General features: G+C 38.1%; 1 protein-coding gene across 1 annotated transcript in view; it reads right to left on the bottom strand.

The window, feature by feature from the left end:
* The window catches only part of SPRED1 (sprouty related EVH1 domain containing 1), a 112,006-nt gene extending 93,063 nt beyond the window's left edge, over positions 1-18,943 (bottom strand). The window contains exon 1 of the mRNA XM_012465033.3: positions 18,562-18,943. Within this exon, the coding sequence (XP_012320456.1) occupies positions 18,562-18,593 (32 nt within the window). The 5' untranslated portion in view covers positions 18,594-18,943. The remainder of the gene's footprint in view (positions 1-18,561) is intronic.
* Between the last annotated feature and the right edge of the window lie 1,061 nt (positions 18,944-20,004).

The following is a 20,004-nucleotide window of genomic DNA, read 5'->3' as shown; positions in this document are numbered from 1 at the left end:
ATCTCTGCTCACTGCAACCTCTGCCTTCTCGGCTCAAGCAATTCTCATGCCTCAGCCTCCCAAGTAGCAGGAATTACAGGTGCCTGCCACTATGTCAGGCTCTCTCTTCTTTTTTTTTTTTTAAGTAGAGAGGGGGTTTCACCATGTTGGCCAGGCTGGTCTCAAATTCCTAATCTCAAGTGATCCACCCGCCTTAGCCTCCCAAAGTGCTGGGATTACAGGCGTGAGCCACTGAGCCTGGCCAGAATAAGAAATGTTAATTTAATGAATGTAAACCAACACTCATTCCCAAAAAGATGTATTTATGGAACATGCATGGAGTATAATGGACTGTATATGAACTCAGCAATGCTGGTGTCCACTGGACTAGGCCAAATTCAGAAAGTATCAAATTTTTCCTCAAAACAAGAGATAAAGCTTTTTCATTCCATTAGTAACCAGAGAAACATACGTTCTTTAGCAATAAAATCACCTTTACCCTGTAAGAGCTCACACTGAACTAGGTATCAACTTTACATCTAGAAGTTTCAGGAACTTCTGTAAGTGAACATGTACTGAGTAAATTCCAAAAGATAAATTGGGGTCGAAAATTTCTTCTTCATCCATAAATCCCAAATTGTAGAGTATGTCTCTAAATCTATGCATTTTATTTATTTTTATACAAAAATGTACATTTCTCACAGGGTGGAAATGTAAGAAACAGAGCAGTGTATGACATGTATAAAAAAAAAAGGCCAGGCACAGGAACTTATGCCTATAATCCTTACACCTTGGGAGGCTGAGGAGGATCACTTGCATCCAGGATTTCAAGACCGGCCTGGGAAACATAAAAAAAAAACTTAGGCAGGTGTAAGGAACCTAAAAGATCTAGACTAATCTGACACACTACACAATACTTACTCCTTTTGCTAAGATGCACAGATGATCAATCCTTTTGCTCTCCATTTGAAAATAACCATAGGAAGCTCCTGACATCACAAGACTGACCATTCCATTATCAAACAAATCACATCTAGGAAGTTCTTTTGTACAGAAACAAAACTTATTCCCCCACCTTTTTTTTACTTCCATATACTAATTCTAGTTTTATTTTCAGGGACAAAAGAGTTTAAGTTTACATTATTTTATGAGGTTTTCAATTATTTGAAGATAACTAATATTTCACCACGCCCGGCAGAATTAACATTTTTAAAGCTTACAGTGTTCTAGGTGTTAGGGCAATAGGCTTTGGAGATGTAGTTGGATAAAATCTAGACCTTTCCATCATGCAGTTCTCAACCTAATATTAGAGGTAAACGATTGATTGATTGCTTCTTTGGTAAAAAGGATTTAGACATATTGATTCCCTGCTAGGGGAAATACAGTTTTTCCAGAAGAGTGATAAAAACTGCTGAAAATAAAAGGGATTTCATTAAAAACATTTTCCATTTTTTATTTTAGATTTAAGGAGTACATGTGCAGGTTTGTTACAAAGGCATATTTCATGATGCAGAGGTTTGGGGTATGGCTGAGCCTGTCACTCAGGTAGTAAACATAGTACCCAATAGTTTTTCAGCCCTCACTCCGTCCCTCCTGCCATATAGTAGTACCCGGTGTCTGTTGTTCTCATCTTTACATCCAGGAGTACCCAATATTTAGCTCCCCCTTGTAAGAATAATGGTTTTCTTTTCCTGCCGTAATTCACTTAAGATAATGGCCTCCAGCTGCATACATGTTGCTGCAAAGGACATGATTTTGTTGTTCTTTGTGGCTGCATGGTATTCCATGGTATATATGTACCACATTTTCTCTCCAGCCCACTGTTAATGGGCATCTGGGTTGATTCCGTGTCTTTGCTTCAGTCATCATATGAGTGCATGTGTCTTTTTGGTAGAATGATTTATTTTCTTTTGGTTATATACCTAGTAATGGGATTGTAAAGTCGAATGGTAGTTTTTTCTTTTATCTTTTTTCTTTTTTTTTTGAAACTAGTCTGGCTTTGTTGCCCAGACTGGAGTGCAGTGGCACAATGTTGACTCACTGCAACCTCTGCTTCCTGGGTTCAAGCCATTCTCCTGCCTCAGCCTCCCGAGTAGTTGGGATTACAGGCATCTGCCACCACACCCAGCTAATTTTTGTACTTTTACTAGACATGGGGGTTTCACCATGTTGGCCAGGCTGGTCTCAAACTCCTGACCTCAGGTAATCTGCGTGCCTCGGCCTCCCAAAGTGCTTTAGTTTGGTTTTAAGTTTGGTTTTAAGTTATTTGAGAAATCTCCAAACTGCTCTCCACAGTGGCTGAACTAATTTACATTCCCAACATTGTGTAAGTGTTCCTTTTTCTCTGCAACCTTGACAGCATCTGACTAGTGTGAGATGGTATATCTCATTGTGATTTTGTTTTGCATTTCTCTGATGATTAGTGATGTGGCGTATTTTTCCTTATGTTTGTTGGCCACTTATATGTCTTCTTTTAAGCAGTGTCTGTTTATGTCTTTTGCCCTTTTTGTAATGAGGTTGTTTTTTGCTTGTTTATTAGCTAAGTTTCTCATAGATTCTGGATATTATACCTTTGTTCGATGCATAGTTTGTTATTTTCTCTCCCATTCTCTAGGTTTACTCGGTTGATAGTTTCTTTTGCTGTGGAAAAGCTGTTAGTTTAATTAGGTCCCACTTGTCAATTTTTTTGCTAAAATTGCTTTGGAGGACTTAGTTGTAAATTCTTTTCCAAGGTCCATGTCCAGAATGGTGATTCCTAGGTTTTCTTCTACAGTTCTTATAGTTTGTGCTGTTACATTTAAATCTTTAATCTATCTTGACTTAATTTTTGTATATGGCTGGGATAGCTGGCTAGCCATAAGCAGAGGAATTAAACTGAACCCTTACCTTTCACTGTATGTAAATTATCTCATTTTGAAGAAGCATCTTTATGTGTTATGCTTAACTTTATAGTTCAGTGATAGTCTTGTGATCTAAGTAGCTACAGTCTTAACTGTTTTTGATTCACTTTGAAGTTTGTATGGCATGATAGATTGTATAAGAAGGGTTAAAGATTTATTGTCTGTTAACAATATACAGCTCAAGATTAAATGAATATCATGAACTTAGGGGTTTTTTTAACCTCAGCCTTAATTTTTACTTTTATATATTATAAATTTTTATATATATGAACAATCTTTTTTTCCTATAGGATGTATAGGACTTTAGTCTTTTAAAAAAATTATTCCCTTCACTTGGAAAACCTTGAAGTGGATAATTTGTAGCTAAATGATAGCCCAGTTGTGTAAGGCTTCACTGTAAGTGTATGAGATGTATCACTCTAAATCATATAGATGGCCCAAACAGCCCAGATTTTTGATTGGAAGACCAGGGGAGGATTTTAGGTGAAGAACATGCACATGGTTCCTGACTCCTTAAATACAGTCATCATGAACCTACTGAACTGTTTATTTCTCCCTTCCCTTCAATTATTTATACTAAAAACTTGCTCAGACACGTAATGACAGACAAGCATTTTTAAATAATCTCATCACTACTTCTATTTTGACAGCCTAGATAATCTTGAGAACTTTTTCACTATCATATGTTAAAGAGTTATTCAAAGATATGTGGCCGTTACTGATGATTATGAGCGAGCCCTCCTCATATTGCTGTTTATTCAGAAAATTCTTATGCTTAGAGTCTACTTTAAGATCACAGTGACAGGGAGAGAGGATTCATTTTTAAATGGTTAGACTGCATTTTTAGAAAAAGTTTTTCCCTTTAGAGTAGAAATTAAGGGTACCTTAGATACTCTTGGTTTAAACCAAAATTCTACATGTAGGCTCAGTTAACAATTCTGGTTCTTCCCACAGACTTGAAGGTATACTGGGGGAAATTGCCAACAGAAAGGGGGAATTGCCAACAGGAAGTGTCAGGCATCTTGGAGCACCAGAGTTGGAAATGATCATGAAAAGCTGCTAACATTTGTATATTACTTTAGAATCTGCTGAGTGTCTTTACATGCATTATCTCATGTGATTCTCAAAGCAGTTGTGAGATTTATTCATTCTCACTTTGAAATAATATTAGACCCACAAAAAAGTAAGAAAAAATATACGAAGAATGCACACATATCCTTCAGGCAGCTTCCTAAAATGTCTTACATAGCCAGATTAGGAAACTAGAATCTGTACAGTATTATTATCAACTGGCAATATTAGTATCTTGATATTATTGAAATTTCACCAGTTGCTCCACCAATGTCCTTTTTCCAGTTGAGGGTATAAATTATGTTGCATTAAGTTGTCATGTCTCCTTAGTCTCCTTTTAGGTGAAATAGCTCTTCAGCCTTTCTGTCTTTTATAACCTTGACACTTTAAGAGTACTGGCCAGATATTTTGTAGGATGTTTCTAAATTCAACTTAATATGTTTTTGACAATAATTTTGTAGAGTGATGATGTCCTTATGCATCAATTCAGGAGATGGATGGTGTTGATATATCCCATTACTGGTAAACTTTGATCATTTGGTTAAGATGATGTTTGTTTTGCCAGGTTTTGCTACTGTTTGTAGTAACCATCTTCTGGAGAGATTGTTTGAGACTATGTATATATCCTATTTTCTGTCATTCACTTGTTACTATTTTTAGCATCTACTGATGATTCTTGCCTACAAAAATTACTGTGAGGTTTGCCAAATGGTGATTTTTCTATTTCCATCGTTTCTTCCACTTATTAATTGGAATTTGATGGAAGAGCCTTCTTTTTCTCACGTTTAAGTATTAGTATCAATTATAATCCATCACTGTCATCATTTTTATGCTCTGTTGTCCCAGATTTGGCCATTGGGAAGCCCTGTCAAGTCTGTTTCTGTGTCTTTTTGATATATCCCTTCATTTTTTCAGAATGTCCTTTCTGGTGTCACAAGATGTTCCGGGTTCATCTCATGCTTTTCTTGCCCAGCTTTGGAACCATCCCATTACTCAAAGGAGCTCTGTTCCTTTTACTGGAGAATTGTGTTTAGAAGCTGCTCTGTGGGTGCTAGATGTGCTCATTGACTTTGAGATGAGGCTGGTTGTATTATTAACCCTCTTTACAGTTGGAGAAGACTAAGCTGAAGTTAAAAGTCTTGTTCACAATACCCAGGTAAGGTGATCTACTTGGGATGTACACTTGGGCCTTCTTAATGTGGCATCTGGGTTCTTTCCACTTACTCTTTTGTGCTACTGTAGTATTCCATTCTACATTTGCTTTTCCATTTATTTTGTCATTTGTCTTGCTGGATAAGGACAAGATACAATCTAATTAAAATAGATTCAAGAAAATTATTTGTTAATAATGGATATATCTATTTCAAAATAGAAAAATAGTCATTCCAATGCCAGAAATATTTATTATATGCTTGCTATGAGTAAGGCAATGTGCCAGACATTGCTGGTATTTGAGTATGTGCATATGTACTAGGAGACATTGTGCTGTTTGTTTTTGTTTTTTTACTATGGCTCTTTTTCCCTAGATACATATTTAAGGGGTAGAGGTAGGTGTATGACACTTGTAAATTATGTCATTATCCATTATTAAACTAAACATGAGCTTACAGACCATCAGCTGTCCAAATTAAAGTTAACAGACTAAATCAAGAACAATTAATTTCTAGCTGGAAGATCTAGTGCATCCATCTAATAGGAATCCAGTTTAATTACAGCTGCAAAAAATTACATTCTACACCTTTAATGATTTAATAATTTTGCTAAGCTGAAAAATTTTCCTCTCCTTTTCCACAAAAATAGATTTCTGCTTGCATTACAACAATATTTGAAAGTTCTTGCATTGAACTATAGGAAAGATGGCTTTTCCATTAAAAATGATGGCGAGACACCAAATCTACTTAGACTTCCAAACTGTGCTCAGGTATTAAAATTATTTTAATAAGTTCTATAAATATACTCCTTTTATAACTAGTTGTATTTTAAAAAGTCAAAAAAAAAAAAAACACTAGAACTAGTTGTTTGTCTTACTGACCTACTCCAGACTAGTCACATCTACCTCTTCGGTCTTGTCCAGAACATGGAAAAAAATTTTCACAGTATAGATTTCAATTATTTTTCTGATGTTGGAATTTTTAGATGTTAAGTTTTTCTGAAAAGTTGCTTTCTAACATTTAAAATGAAACCCTATTTTTATAATCAGGTTAATAATCCTTTTTAAAAAGCAACCACACCTTCAGACTAAATGAAAATTAGCACCAATTATTTTATAAACATAGTACCTTCCTTCTGAAGAACTAAAAGTTCTGTTTAATATTCTTTTATGTCTAATAAAAAAAATATTACTGTAGGGAGAGAGGTTACATTCAGAGGTTGCATCCCTCTGAAGTAGGGACATATTATCCTGGGTTTATAGATGAAAAAGCAAGGACAAAGACAGGTTATGTTATTTGCCAATGTCTTAATGCTACAGTCAGCAGTAACCCCAGGATTATGTTAATTGTGAACACCAGGTTAACCGTAGAACTTAAATTAGTAAATTTTGATATGAAAGGGCCTCTCTAACCACGTTAAAAATGGAGTACTTTTTTTTGAATAAAACCCTGCAATTATCAGTCAACATCTTGGTTTGACGCTCATACAAACGTAAAGTTCTTAGTAAGACCTTATTCTGGATAATTTATTTACATGTCTCTCTTCCCCTCTACTTCCTAATTCTCAGCATCACTCATTCCTGAGAGGACCATTATTACATGACATCCTATAATTGTTAATACTCTCAAACCTTGCCAGCTGAACCCTTCCCTTTTCTTATCCTCTTCCCCAATAACCTTTTCTTCAACCTCCAATTCCAAAATCCTTACCCCTATCTCTTTCAATTGCAGAGGCAGGTGGCAACAGTGATACTAGCACTCTAAGTCACTCAACCCATACTCACCTTAAATACACTGGCACTGGTTTAGGATTTCTCTCCACCCCAACTCCTGATACCACCCTAGCTATCCAAACATCCATTTGCTGACTCTTTAGAAACACATTTTAGCAGATCCTGGCTTCTCCAACAACCTTCATCCCTGTTTCTGCTTTAATCTTCCCTCACATGTCATCACTCTGGAGTCCTTGTTCTACAATCAAAATTTTTGTCTTTCCATTTCTCCCACTTACACTCTACATGCTCTTTAACTTTACCAAGACTTTCAGCTCTTCAAAACAGCTATCAATTCTACGTGTCAATCTACCACTTCAAGCTAATTTTTTCTTTAAAATCTCTACTCTGTCAATAAAGTGTATGACGTACAGTGTGGTATAAATACTGCACAATTTGAATCTCAGTTCTACCACTTTACCCTCTCGTGTGGCCATGGCAAGTTACTAAATCTTTCATGAGTCTCAGTTATCTCATCTGTAAACTAGGGATAATACTTAGCTCACATGATCTTTAGAAGGATTAAATCTAACACTGACTGACAACCAGTAAAACAATTTGATAGACTCCTCTGTCCTAGGCCTTGCTTCATCAATTACACCATCCCTTAAGTCTTTCTTTCTCTTCCTCTCCACTACTGACATCGGCCAACAAATAACTTCAACTCCTAACTTCGCCCTAAATGACTAGCATCTACTCTGTGACTTCTCTGCTTCATCACTTCATATTTTCTCTTTAATATATAGCAAGCTTGTCCAACCCACAGCCCACGGGGCCCACGGGACGCATGCAGCAGGATGGCTTTGAATGCAGCCCAACCCAAATTTGTAAACTTTCTTAAAACATTATGAGGTATTTTTGTGATTTCTTAGCTCATCTGCTATCTTTATAGTGTTGGTGTATTTTATGTGTAGCCCAAGACAATTCTTCTTCCAAAGCAGACCAGGGAAGCCAAAAGATTGGACATCCCCAACTTATAGCAAAACCTGACTTCTGTCCTCATTAGTCCCCCCACAAAGGTCAATGACAACCTAACAGTTAAATCCTTTTCTTAGAAATCACCAATCTAATCTTTCTGCCACATCTAACACTTTCTTAATATTCCTTTTTCCTTGGCTTCTATAATACTTTCCTGTTAGAGCTCTCCTACCACTTAAGCCACTTCTGTCTTTTGGTGTCTCTTCTTTCCTCTGCTCTCCCTTAAAAACACTGCTGTTTCTCACTTGCCATCTTTCCATTATTACTTAATATTCTCCACAGGCAATTTTCCACTGGCCTCAACTACTACGTATGCTGAAGATGTCACTATAACTCTATCCTCTTAACTTTTTTGAAAACTCAACCTATAGTTAAAGCACCTTGTTGGACACTTTCTACCTTGACATCTAGTAAGCACCCAGACCAAAAAAGATCAAAACCGGTTTATTTTTCCATTTAAAAAACCGAGTCCACCTCTATTCTCACCTTCATTTAAAAGCATTACAGCAGCCCAAATTTAAAATGTTCAAGTCATTCCACAACCTTCCTACTCCTTCCTTGATGTTCAGTCAAATAATCATTGGACATTTGAATTTCTTCTCATGAGTCCCCAATAGCTGTACTCCCAGATGTTTTGTTGCCTTATTACATCTTCCTCATCAACTGAAGTTCATTTTCTTCTCCCTCCAATCAACTGTCCTAACAAGCCCTGCTTTTTACACAAATTGGATTCATAATTCCCTCACTTAAAACCCTGATTCCCCACTGCCTACATGATGAAGACTTCACCTGGTGTCTCTCGTAAGTATTCTTACTGACTGAAGATAGTAGTGGTGAGGTGGGAAGGTAGTCAAAGAACAAATTTTCTTCTAACTCTTGAGTGTTTCATCTATAAAATTAATGGGAACTCTGTTCAAAATTAATGTTATTACTAAGCAGTCAGATAAATATTCCTCAACTTTTCAAGAAAAACTGATTTCCAGGAGCTTCTGCCATGCTCATCTTGTGTCTCACATTTTAGGCCTAGCCACCACCCCTTGCCCCACAGTTGGTGATAAGCACAAATCTAGACTATTCACAATCTAGTCCCTCAACACTTTCCTTATGCCCTCACAATTCCTCCAAACAAGTGTATTCAAAAAGGTGTTGCCTTTCTTCCAACTTTTTCTTCTTTCTATGCTTATCTTCTGCCCCCTCTCATCCTGGTTGGAATACCCTTCCCCACTTTCCATGCTTTCATTCATGGCTGACTCCTAAAATGCCACTTCTTTTCTGAAGCCTTCCTTCACACACAGTCACCATCCTGCTATCTGCTCCCAGGTAGAATCACTTCCTCCTTGAGCCTTGAAGAACTTTATAAGCAGAACACCCGTCACATTTCACAAGTTATCTATTTCCTTTTGTTGGACTGTGATATCAACTTTAAAGTTTTACTTATCTTTTTATCTCCAAAGCTAAGGCAAAAGTCTAGTGCCTAGTAAACACTCACTTGAATGCCACTGAACTCAATTTTTTTTTTTGAACTCAATTTCTTTAGGAAAAAGTTACTAATGGTCCCTGTTCAAATCTATCCTGAAAGTGTAAAAAGTCAATATATATAATCCAGCAACTAAAATTCTGACATGTTTAATAATGCTTTTACATATTAAGGGGGAAACCCGAGAACTCCCCAATTCTAATCTCACAGTATAAAAATAAAAACAGTTAAGGCCAAGCACAGTGGCTCACACCTGTAATCCCAGCACTTTGGGAAGCAAAGGTGGGCGGATAACCTGAGGTCAGAAGTTCGAGGTCGGCCTGGCCAACATGGTGAAACCCCATCTCTACTAAAAATATAAAAAAATTAGCTGGGTGTGGTGGCTGGCACCTGTAATCTTAGCTACTTGGGAGGCTGAGGCAGGACAATCACTTGAACCCAGGAAGCAGAGGCTGCAGTGACCAAAGGTCATGCCATTGTACTCCAGCCTGAGTGACAACAGCAAAACTCAATCTCAAAATAAATAAATAAATAAATAAATAAATAACAGTTTAAAAAAAAGTTTGGTGACTGTGTTGAGATTAATAAAACACTCTGAAGCAGTAAAAATTACAGTAACTTTGAAAAAGTGGCAACAGAAAAGACACAACTCACTAAATTTTACCTAAATTTTTGGTAATCCTACTACAGGATGCTAATACATGGAAGTTATTAAAAAACACTGTATTTATGAATGTAATTTCTAACCACATGAACAGCTCAAGCAAAATATGTTTAATCATGCAATGGTATCACTAAATACTACCAGGAAAAAGAATTACATTCCACATTCCAAGTTCATAATGTCCTTTATCCAAATTACAATTTCTGTTATACAGATAAAATTTAGACACAAAATTACTAAACTGATATTAGACTGAAATTTAATTCCAATTACTCTTGAATTTACTAAAGGTTATTCTTTGCTCTTCAAAAACAGAAAGAAATGCCTTGCAAGGTAACTCAGAAATTTCAGACACAAGGAAATTTCCACCAGTCAACCCTACATCTGAGTAACAGAAATGATATATTAAATATGTATTTCAGAAGTACAAAAAAAAACACTTAGAATTCTAGAACTCTTGGACTAAAACCCTAAAGTAAATCCCATACTCTCATTTTAAATCAGAAAAATTAACAATCTAAAATTCTAGAAAGCAGAAATTTGTCATAATTTGTTTCTGTATTTATGAACATTTACTTTATTATGGGCAGAGATTAAATGACATTTCTGGCATTTATTAAGATCATATCATTTCTCTCCATTAATCTTCAAATGTGACAAAATACATTGGTTTTCTCATATTCATCCATTTTTGCATCCTCAAGATAAACCCCATTTGACTATGAGGCTTTGTTTTCATTTTAGCTCACTGAATGGGGTTTGATTTGCTACTTCTTAAGAATCTGCAGCCACTATTTTGTAGTATTTCCTCTCCTATATTCTCTTCTTTTGGAACTGTTAGCTATATGTTGGAGTTATTCATCTTATCCTCAGGTTTCTTACTCTTCCTATTTTATATCTCTGTCTTTGGGTTTAGGCTTCTGGGCTTCTGTCCACTCCAGGAAATTTTAACCTTTTGTGTCATGGATGTTTTTGGCAGTCTGGTAAAGCTTACCACCCCTTTCTCAGAACAGTATTAGGGGCCTAAAACAACATATACAGTATTACAAAAGAAATTAATTATATTGACATAGTTATCAAAATATTTTTCATTTTGATATGGTAATAATGTGGTTCTTTATTAACACATTAAAATATACGTTCTAGCAATGGGTTAAATAACTATAATTTCAAATTAGTGATGACTATAAATGGTTTTACAAGATAGCTGTAACAGCTAACACCAATTGTCCTATAAGAAAAAAAAACTGTAGTTTCTATTGGTGTTATGGGCTGAACTGTGTCTCCCTAAAATATATGTTGAAGTCCTAGCCCCATGACTTTATTAGTTAAGATGAGGTCATACTACAGTAAGGTGGGCTCCTAATCCAATGACTGGTATCATTCAAATGAAGACAGAGACACACAGGGAGAACACCGTGATGATGAAGGCATGCAGTTATGCAGCTGCAACATAAGGAATGTGAAAGACTCCCAACAACCACCAAAAGATGGGAAGACACAAGAAAGGATTCCCCTACTGGTTTTAGAGGGAAAATGTCCCTGCTAACTCCTTTATTTTGGACCTTTGGTAATTGTGACACAATACATTAGGTGGTGGTGGTGGTGGTGTTTTAAGCTGCCCAATTTGTAGCACTTTGTTAGAGCAGCCATATAAACTAATATATTTGCTGTCACAAGTATCTCTAATACTGTCATAGCTTGTTAACATTTCCTTCAAATATGAATGTTAACAAATTTCAGTTAGAGATTAGTAAGAATAAATAATGTCTCATTTTCCTTCAATCTCACTAACACTGTGAATTTTAAGAACCCTTTGTCTACAGCAACATAACACCTTGGCATAAGATCCATTATTAATAAACTGTTTTTCATTCTAGTATTGCAAAAACAAAATCTCACAGATTTGTAATAATTTTGGTTCTGGATTCTGAGATGCTGCTATGACACAAAACTTATCATAAATCTAAACATTCAAGAATAACAAAATTCATTACCTGAATTAACTTCATAAACTAATATATAATTATCCTGTAGTGTTAGATTACTGATTTGTATAAGTGACCTATGCTTTACTTACTTCTGTAAGTAAAGCATAAAGACTGGTATCTTGTTAGCATATTCCATGTAGAACTACTCCAGTTGGTGTTTAAGCCCAGTAGCTTTTTGTTCACTTATTCATTCACAGATGGAGGCCATGCTTTTTTTTCCTTAAAAAAAAAAAAAAAAAACGAAGCCTGAGCATGGTGGCTCATGCCAGTAATCCCAGCCCTTTGGGAGGCCAAGACAAGAGGTTCACCTGGGCCCAGGAATTTGAGGGCAGCCTGGGCAGGATCCCATCACCACAAAAAATTTAAAAATTAGCCAGGTATGGTGGCACATCTGTAGTCCTAGCTACTCAAGAGGCTCAGGTAGGAGATCCCTTGTGTCCAGGAGTTCAAGTCTGCAGTGAGCTATGATCAAACTACTGTACTGCGCTCCAACCCGAACATGGCAAGACCTGGCCGTTTAAAAAAAAAATACATAAATAAAAATCAAAATTGAGTAGTACAAAATTTTGCATCATCAAAGATACATGGCTATTAAGCCCAACATAAGAGAAAGTCTTAAAAGATTATGAACGTATGAACTGCTTCCAAATTTTGAATATTAATTGTTCAAAATGCATGCTTTTACCTCATTATCCTACCATTTCTACTCTAGGTCTTTTGTTTGCTTAAATATGTCAAAAATAACAATATAATAAAATTAACAAAGTCTAAATCATATGCCATCAACAAAGGAAGGGCCCATAATGATCCTCAGTCCAAATTCCTTGATTTACAAATCAGTAAACTGAGGCCTACAGAGCCCAGAATTACTGATTAAAAATAGCTACAAAACAATGCATCTCCCAATTTCAAGTCCAGTGTTCTTCAGACTGTACCATACTGCACAGAAGATGGTAAAACAATGTACAAATGGCTTTTCATGAGTATTTAAATTATATGTATAATATAGTATTTAAAAACATTCTAGTTACCCCAAAACAACCTAAGAAGTTTTTAATCCATTTTATTTTACCATAAACCACATTTTGAAAATAAGACTTCATTTTCCACCTTCAAAATTGGCAAAAAAAAAAAAAAAAAAAAACAAAAAACTGACAACTGTATAGATATTTCAAAGTGCAAGCACTCACATATACTAAATACTTATTTTCTAGAGGACAATTAGGCAGAAAGAATAAAATCAAGTATTTGCACCTCTTTTAACTCCATTCCTAAGACTATAAAAGTAAGAGATTTGGATGAAGACAGAACCCAGGATGGTATGCAACACTATTCAAAACTAACTAAAATATGCAACAACAGCAGATTAAAACTAATGTATACCATACACTGAACATAACGTAGCCACTAAAAATTATATTCAAGAATATTTAATGACATTAGAAAATATTCACAATATATTAAGCTACAATTGCATCCACTGTGCAATTGCATTCCATTGAGAATAAATGTGTGTGTGTGTGTGTGTGTGTGTGTGTGTACACACACATACACACTATATAATGTTTGGATAAGGCATTTATAAAAGTGCTTGGCACATAGTAAAAATCTAATAAATGAATATGCTTCATCACCAACATCATAAGAAAGGTTTTCATGTATACCAAAATGTTAACACCTGTTATCTAACAGTAGAATTACAAATAAATTATTATTCATTTTAGAAATCATTTTGTACATTATCTGAAATAAACTACGAGTCTTACATGAAGTGAAGCATTTATTAAACTGGCATTTTTAATGCCATTCCAGTTCCTACTGAAAGATGGAGAAGAAAAGCTGACTTGTCTTTACCAATCATTTCCCCAAACTGAGTAAGACTAGTCAAGTTCAAGTTATACAGCTCCACAGAAAAGGCTAGATTGTTACACTTTCCCCTTAGGCACTTCTCAGTCACCAACAGCTGCATTTTAAAATCATGGAATCTGCTGCTGTTTACCCTTTCCTGATCAGTTTCACTTCTTTATCCCTAGTCAGTTCCTCACCCTTGGCACTAATGTGGAACCATGGAGGAAAGGGAGAGCAATTTAAAGAACTTAAAATTGATAAATAGCTGGAGATATATATTCTAAATTTTGAGCTTCCTATGCCAAAAAAGAAAAGACACAAATGTCCACTTCCTTGTGGCTATAACATGGGTCTTCAGACACATCACGTAACTCAGAGGCCAAGCATATCCAAACATGACAACAGACAGTTTGAAACCTGATCTAAGTTATTTCTCAAACTTGCAGAAACACAACATGTCAAAAATGAGGTCAATTTTAGTCTTTTCTTAAAAAAAATAGGGTAAGCCTTCTTAAACAGGTAATAATTTACTTCTCCCATACTTTTTTTAACCTATTTTTCTAACACAGCTAATGATCTCAAATGCATATATTCAGAGAAAACAAAAAAATGAGGTAATATAGCTTCATTAATCCAACTACATTTGTAGAGCCTTTACCATCAAGGACTGTGCTAGGCATACAAACAAAAGTGGGGGATTACATAATAGCAGTCATAGAAATAAGTAAACAATCACAATAGTATATGATTTTAAAACTGATATACATATGTACGAAGTACTGAGGCAATACAGAGGGAAAGTGTTGAATGAGGGTAAGAGAGATGGTCTTCTGGGGAAAAATGAAGAATTTACAAAAGTTTTGTAAGGAGAGGAATTCTAGGCATGGTATAATGTGTTAAAAATATGTAATTCATGATCATAAACTTTTAAGTGAGAAAGCAGAGGGAAATTAAGTTGAAGCAACTAGGAAGTCATTTAGCTAATTTTTACACAGGCCAATTGACTAATAAGCAAATTTTTATATTACATATACACCACATCTATATAAATAAACATTAGGTGGCTTAATATTACACAGCTTTCCAATGCTTCCATTTGTTTCTAGAATGTTTTCCAATTTCCAATTATGTGTGTGTGTACATACATATACATATGTAAAATGTATGGGGTGAACATATGTTTATTGACATGTATCGTCAAACTTAACTCACCACTGGGTATAATTTTTATGAGGCACTAAATAATATTACCACAAAAATTTACTTACTATTTATGAAACATAGTTCAAACTCAGATTACACCACAGCAAGTTTATCATAAGTGGTCTAATTCTAACCTAATTCCAAAATCTAATATAATCCCAACTTGCTATTAGAAAGCCTAATACTGACACAGCAAGTGTTTCTGGCTAATGTGAGCCTAATAAGACAAATGCTTACATTTTAGCTACTTCACTTCTCCAAATGTTTTGGCCAAATTAACAAAAGGACATGTAGTGTTATACACACTAAATATAGAAGGACAAAGACTGTTTAGTATTATGTAATATGCCTTTAAATGTTTAAAAGTCTATTTAGAAGGCTAATTCAATGTAAAATATGGTCCGGTTGTATCTATCACAAACATTTGACTGGAAAGTTAAACAACCTCTACAAATTACCTACAAAACAAACATACGTGTGGCTATTCCCTCTACTATTTACAACACAAAGTATTTTGCTCTAGAGTACATTTATTTGCTATTTTTGAAATGTATGATTTTTAAATGTCAATGTGAAACAATCTAAGAAATGCTTTATTCTAGTCTAATTTATTTCTTCCTTATTTGGTTTGTCACTAAAGCAAAGCCTTACATATAGTAGATCCCCCACTAATTCTTGATTAAATATATTCTCGCTATCAACCTAGGAGTTATCCATTTCACTACACAGAGCTTTACTTTCAAATAATAGAGCATGTACTAGAGGATTTTACCACAATGGCTATCTAGAAAAGGTTAATGGTTTCCCAAGAAACTGAGGATTTTCACTTTTCTTGAAGGTTGAACTTAGGTGAAAAAGAAACTAAAAAATGTTAAGAATAGTCCTTACTGTAATTAAATCCCTATGAGCAATGACTTTAAAAAAAGAGAAAAGAAAAGGAAAAAAAATGTAAGGCCTAAATAAAAACCATATTACACGGCAGTTTTAAACTGTACTAAGGCCTTAATGGCTTCTGCCATGATACATTTCTTTCTTCATAATATATGATTATAAATAATAAATTGCCATTTCAAAACATTAGTTCACCTATTAAAGATGAAAAATAAATTACCATATTAAAAGCTACATTCCAAATAAGTTCACTCTTTGTAGTTTATCTAAAGCACAAGCAAACAGTGCTGGCTCTAGTAAAACTGATTATCAGAACAGCACATTATTTTCTAATATAAAAGAGTTTTTTAAAGTAAAACCCCCAAGATTTTGATCCTATGAAGAGTTAACCAAAATATTATGCTTATTAGTATTGCCCTACCAAATTAATAGGATTACAAAGCTCCTGGGGAATGATGCATTAATTAATAAAGCAGGATACATTTCTGTGAAAAAACGATTTTAAAAGTCTGGGTGAGTGAGATAATTTTCATGCTGTCCCATACTAAGTACATCTGGATTTTAAAAAGAAAAATGTTTAAAGCAATCCTCCCACTGAAGATTGCGATTTGGTGTTTCAAATATCAGTATCTTGGGAATTAAATCACTCAGAGTATTTTCTCATTTATTGTAACAGCAGTAGAATGCACTACCACTATACAAAAAAACCTGCTTTGTCAATTTATTTATGGCAAGTATTTTAAAAATAGCCATTTAGAAAAAATATATTTTGCTTGTGTTAATTCACATTCCATCATCTGTTTTATTAGCTGCAACAAGGAAACAAGGAGATATTCACTACTTTAAGAAAAAAATTAAGCTGGTAAGAAATCTTTTCCCATCTCTAAAAGAAAACTTAACATTTTTGATCCAAACTATTTGTTTGAAAGATGCCAGTAAAAGTTATCGTCATTTCTTTCAGCATTTTTACCACTTTTTCTCCTAAAGAACCATTATCTGAGATAGACTTCTTGATCTCCCTCAAAGTAGGTCTAATCTGCAGAAGGCAGGGAGACACTGTACTGCACTGTGAATGGACAGCCAGGTATTTTATGAATGGAGGCGATCACGTGATCCCAGCACCTCCCCGAACTGATATTTCCCACATAACTGTGTCAACAGTCTCAGAACAGGGGTAGTTGTTTGTGTGTGCGTATGTTTTTTAAATGTGACCTAAAATTTCACATTCTTCTTACCTTCTGAACTCAAAAATCTACACGCAGACAAACAAACTGCGATTTTTTTTTTTTGGGAAATCCTTTCAAGATGTCCAAGGTGATGGATGTTTAATTATTTTTTTTTTATGAATGAGGAGTGTGCTATGCAAATGAGGGCGATTCACAAAAAGAGAGAGAACATGGCTGCCACTTCTGCTTCTACACTGCACCGACACTGCAGCAAAGTACCTCCTTCTACACCCGCTAAGCAGAAGCATGCGTTTTGGGGTGGGGAGGGAGCAAGGGGGTAGGAAACGTTGCTTGGCCTTTCTCTAGCTATTTTATGTTAAACAGGACTCGGCACTAGACTTTATATAAAGTTCTTTCAAAAAGGTCTGACTTCAGTAGTACACTGTATTTAAAGGAATGCATCCGAAGGACTAAGTCCTAACTCATTTAACTCTTTCCAGCCCTCCAAAGATAAACAAAAGTTGAACTTAATTACAAGAAAACGGATGCTAATATTCTGCTTGGAATTAAATCCCTTCTCAATACAAAAGTGTTGCCAACCATTATTTCTCCACGCAGCTGTTAGGTTAAAGCTAAACGTTTAAAAGACGAAGTATTTCGTTTGGAAAGCAAGGAGAAAGCCCAAATAGGCAAAAACTTAAACCGGAATGCTCTAGAAGCTGATGAAATCACCAACATATTCAGCAATGTAAATTCGGTTAAATCAACGTAAATGATGTGTTTTCACATAGCTGAAAGGTAAAAATTAGCATTCAAAATTCTTCTCCGTTCCAGAAGACACGTCCAGTATTCATAAAGGTAAACTAGCTCAACATCGTCCACAATCCAAGTGCCCTTAATCCTATTAAATTCTAAAAATATTTCCCTAACTATTTTTTACAAGAATCTTATAGGTCATAAGTTTAAAAGGAGGAGGGGGAGAGGGTGAAGGCTTAAACGGTATTTAAGAGTCACTGACTCATCGAATTAAGATTCAAGAGCAGTTTGCTGCAGGAGGTGCTCCCACACATTAGTTTCCAAGTGAAACAAGCTATAAAGGAAGCAGGATGGATACTGAAGGTATGGTGACTGGTATGTGACTGAAAACGGACAGGACACGGGTCTAACGGCAAAGGGATAGTTTCTACTCCACTTCCATCCATCCACATTATTGCATCTCATGGACGTACAATTGCCATCCTCTCCCAACACTTAATACCCTTCCCCAAAAGAAAGCAACTAAATGTGGGAGGGTGGGGAGGGGTGCTGCCAATAAAAATGGCTAACGAAATCAGTTATCTCCAGAACAAGATGCACCGAACTCTCTAGGGTCCCAAGCTTTCCGGCACCCAAGTCTCGGAGGGCTCTGGGGGAGAGCCGAGGGCGGACTGGGGGAGGGAGATTAGCAATCGAGATCAATGAGGCGCTTACTCGTTGTCAGAAGTCGCCGTCTCCTCGCTCATCTTTCCCTCACCGTGATCCGATCTGGAGATGGAGGAGCAACAGCAGGCGGGGGAGCAGCAGCAGCACCGAGGGGCAGGCGGCAGCGGCGGCCGGGGGGGCGCGGGGGCAGCGGCACAGGGGCCTCACCATGGTGGATGCCTCACCCAGAACGGTGCCCCCCCAGCCGGGAACCCCGGCCACCCCCGCAGGGGGGTGGCGGCAGCAACCTCCGCCGTGGCGACCCCAGCCTCTTCCCCCGCCTCAGCGCCCAACAAGGGATCCGAGGAGGCCCGGTAGAAAGGGAAAAAGACAGGGGGCTGCAAAGGCTGACTGGAGAGCGGCTCCTCCGGCCACTGGGGTGGAGCGCAGCGGGGTCCGGCCAGGAAGGAGCCGGCAGGCGGAGAACCCGGGAGCAGAGGCGGCGCTTCCCTCAGGGATGCGGCGAGGAGGAAGCAGAGCTCCACTTGGTGGGGGCCGGCGGGGGGGTGCCGAGCCCAGGCTCCGGGCAGCGGCGGCGCGGTCCTGCCGGAGTCCACCCCACCATCTCCCGCCTCGCCGCCGGCTGCCCCTCAACCCCCGGCGACGCCTGGGTCGATCCTCAGGCGCGGGCAGAGCAGGGCTGGGGCCCCGTGGCGGCGGATTCCTCCAGACACGCTCCAGCCGGGACTCCTCCTGAGGGGGGAGGAGGGGACGGCGGGGAGCGTGTGAGGCGAGGGGCAGGCGAGCCGATCGCTCCCACCGGGCCGGAGAAGAGCGGACGGGCCCGGGGTCGGGGGGCAGGATCCCGAGAGGCAGCGGGAGAGGAGAAGAGCGGCCGCAGGTCCCCCGCCAGCCGGTGCCCACCAGCAGCTCGGCGGGCCAGCTCCTCACGCCCGAGAGAGGGGAGCTGCGAGGGGGGTGGCGGAAGCGCTCACGCCGCCCGCTCCTTCCGCCGCCGCTGCCCGAACCGGGGGCGCCCGCGAGAGAAGGAGGCGAAGTAGTCCCTCGCGACTTCTCCCGGCCGCCCGCTTCCCTCGGAGGCCAGAGCGGGCACGGGGTGGGGCTGCCGAGCTGGGTGCCCGGGCCGTGAGGGTGTGTGGGTAGGACTAAAAGCCGCGGCCTCCGGGCGAATCACTGCAACTCGAAGTCGTGTGCAGCATAGCAAGTTTCAGGAAAGTAGTTCCCTCCTCCCTGCATTTCCCAAATCGTAGTCGAGCCACTTAGCTGGGAAAGAGGGGGAGGGGGGCGGAGGGATATCCACCCTGCACTGTGCTCGGTGTGCGTGCGCGCCCTCCAAACTCTTGGCACGCCGCGAAAGGGGGCGGGGGTGGGAGCTGTGAGAGGAGCTGCTTGGGAGGTTGCATTGTTGTGGCGCGTTACTCCCCGTTACTCGGCTTGGAATATCCGGGTTGCTTGAACGAAGAGGCTAGAAAGACAGTGTGCTCAGAGGGG

This window comes from Aotus nancymaae, unplaced genomic scaffold, assembly GCF_030222135.1.
Source record: "Aotus nancymaae isolate 86718 unplaced genomic scaffold, 86718_ANA_hifiasm-v0.15.2.pri h1tg000011l, whole genome shotgun sequence".
NCBI lineage: Eukaryota > Metazoa > Chordata > Mammalia > Primates > Aotidae > Aotus > Aotus nancymaae.
The sequence above is the reverse complement of the archived record's forward strand: the minus strand, read 5'-3'. Positions and strand labels throughout refer to the sequence as shown.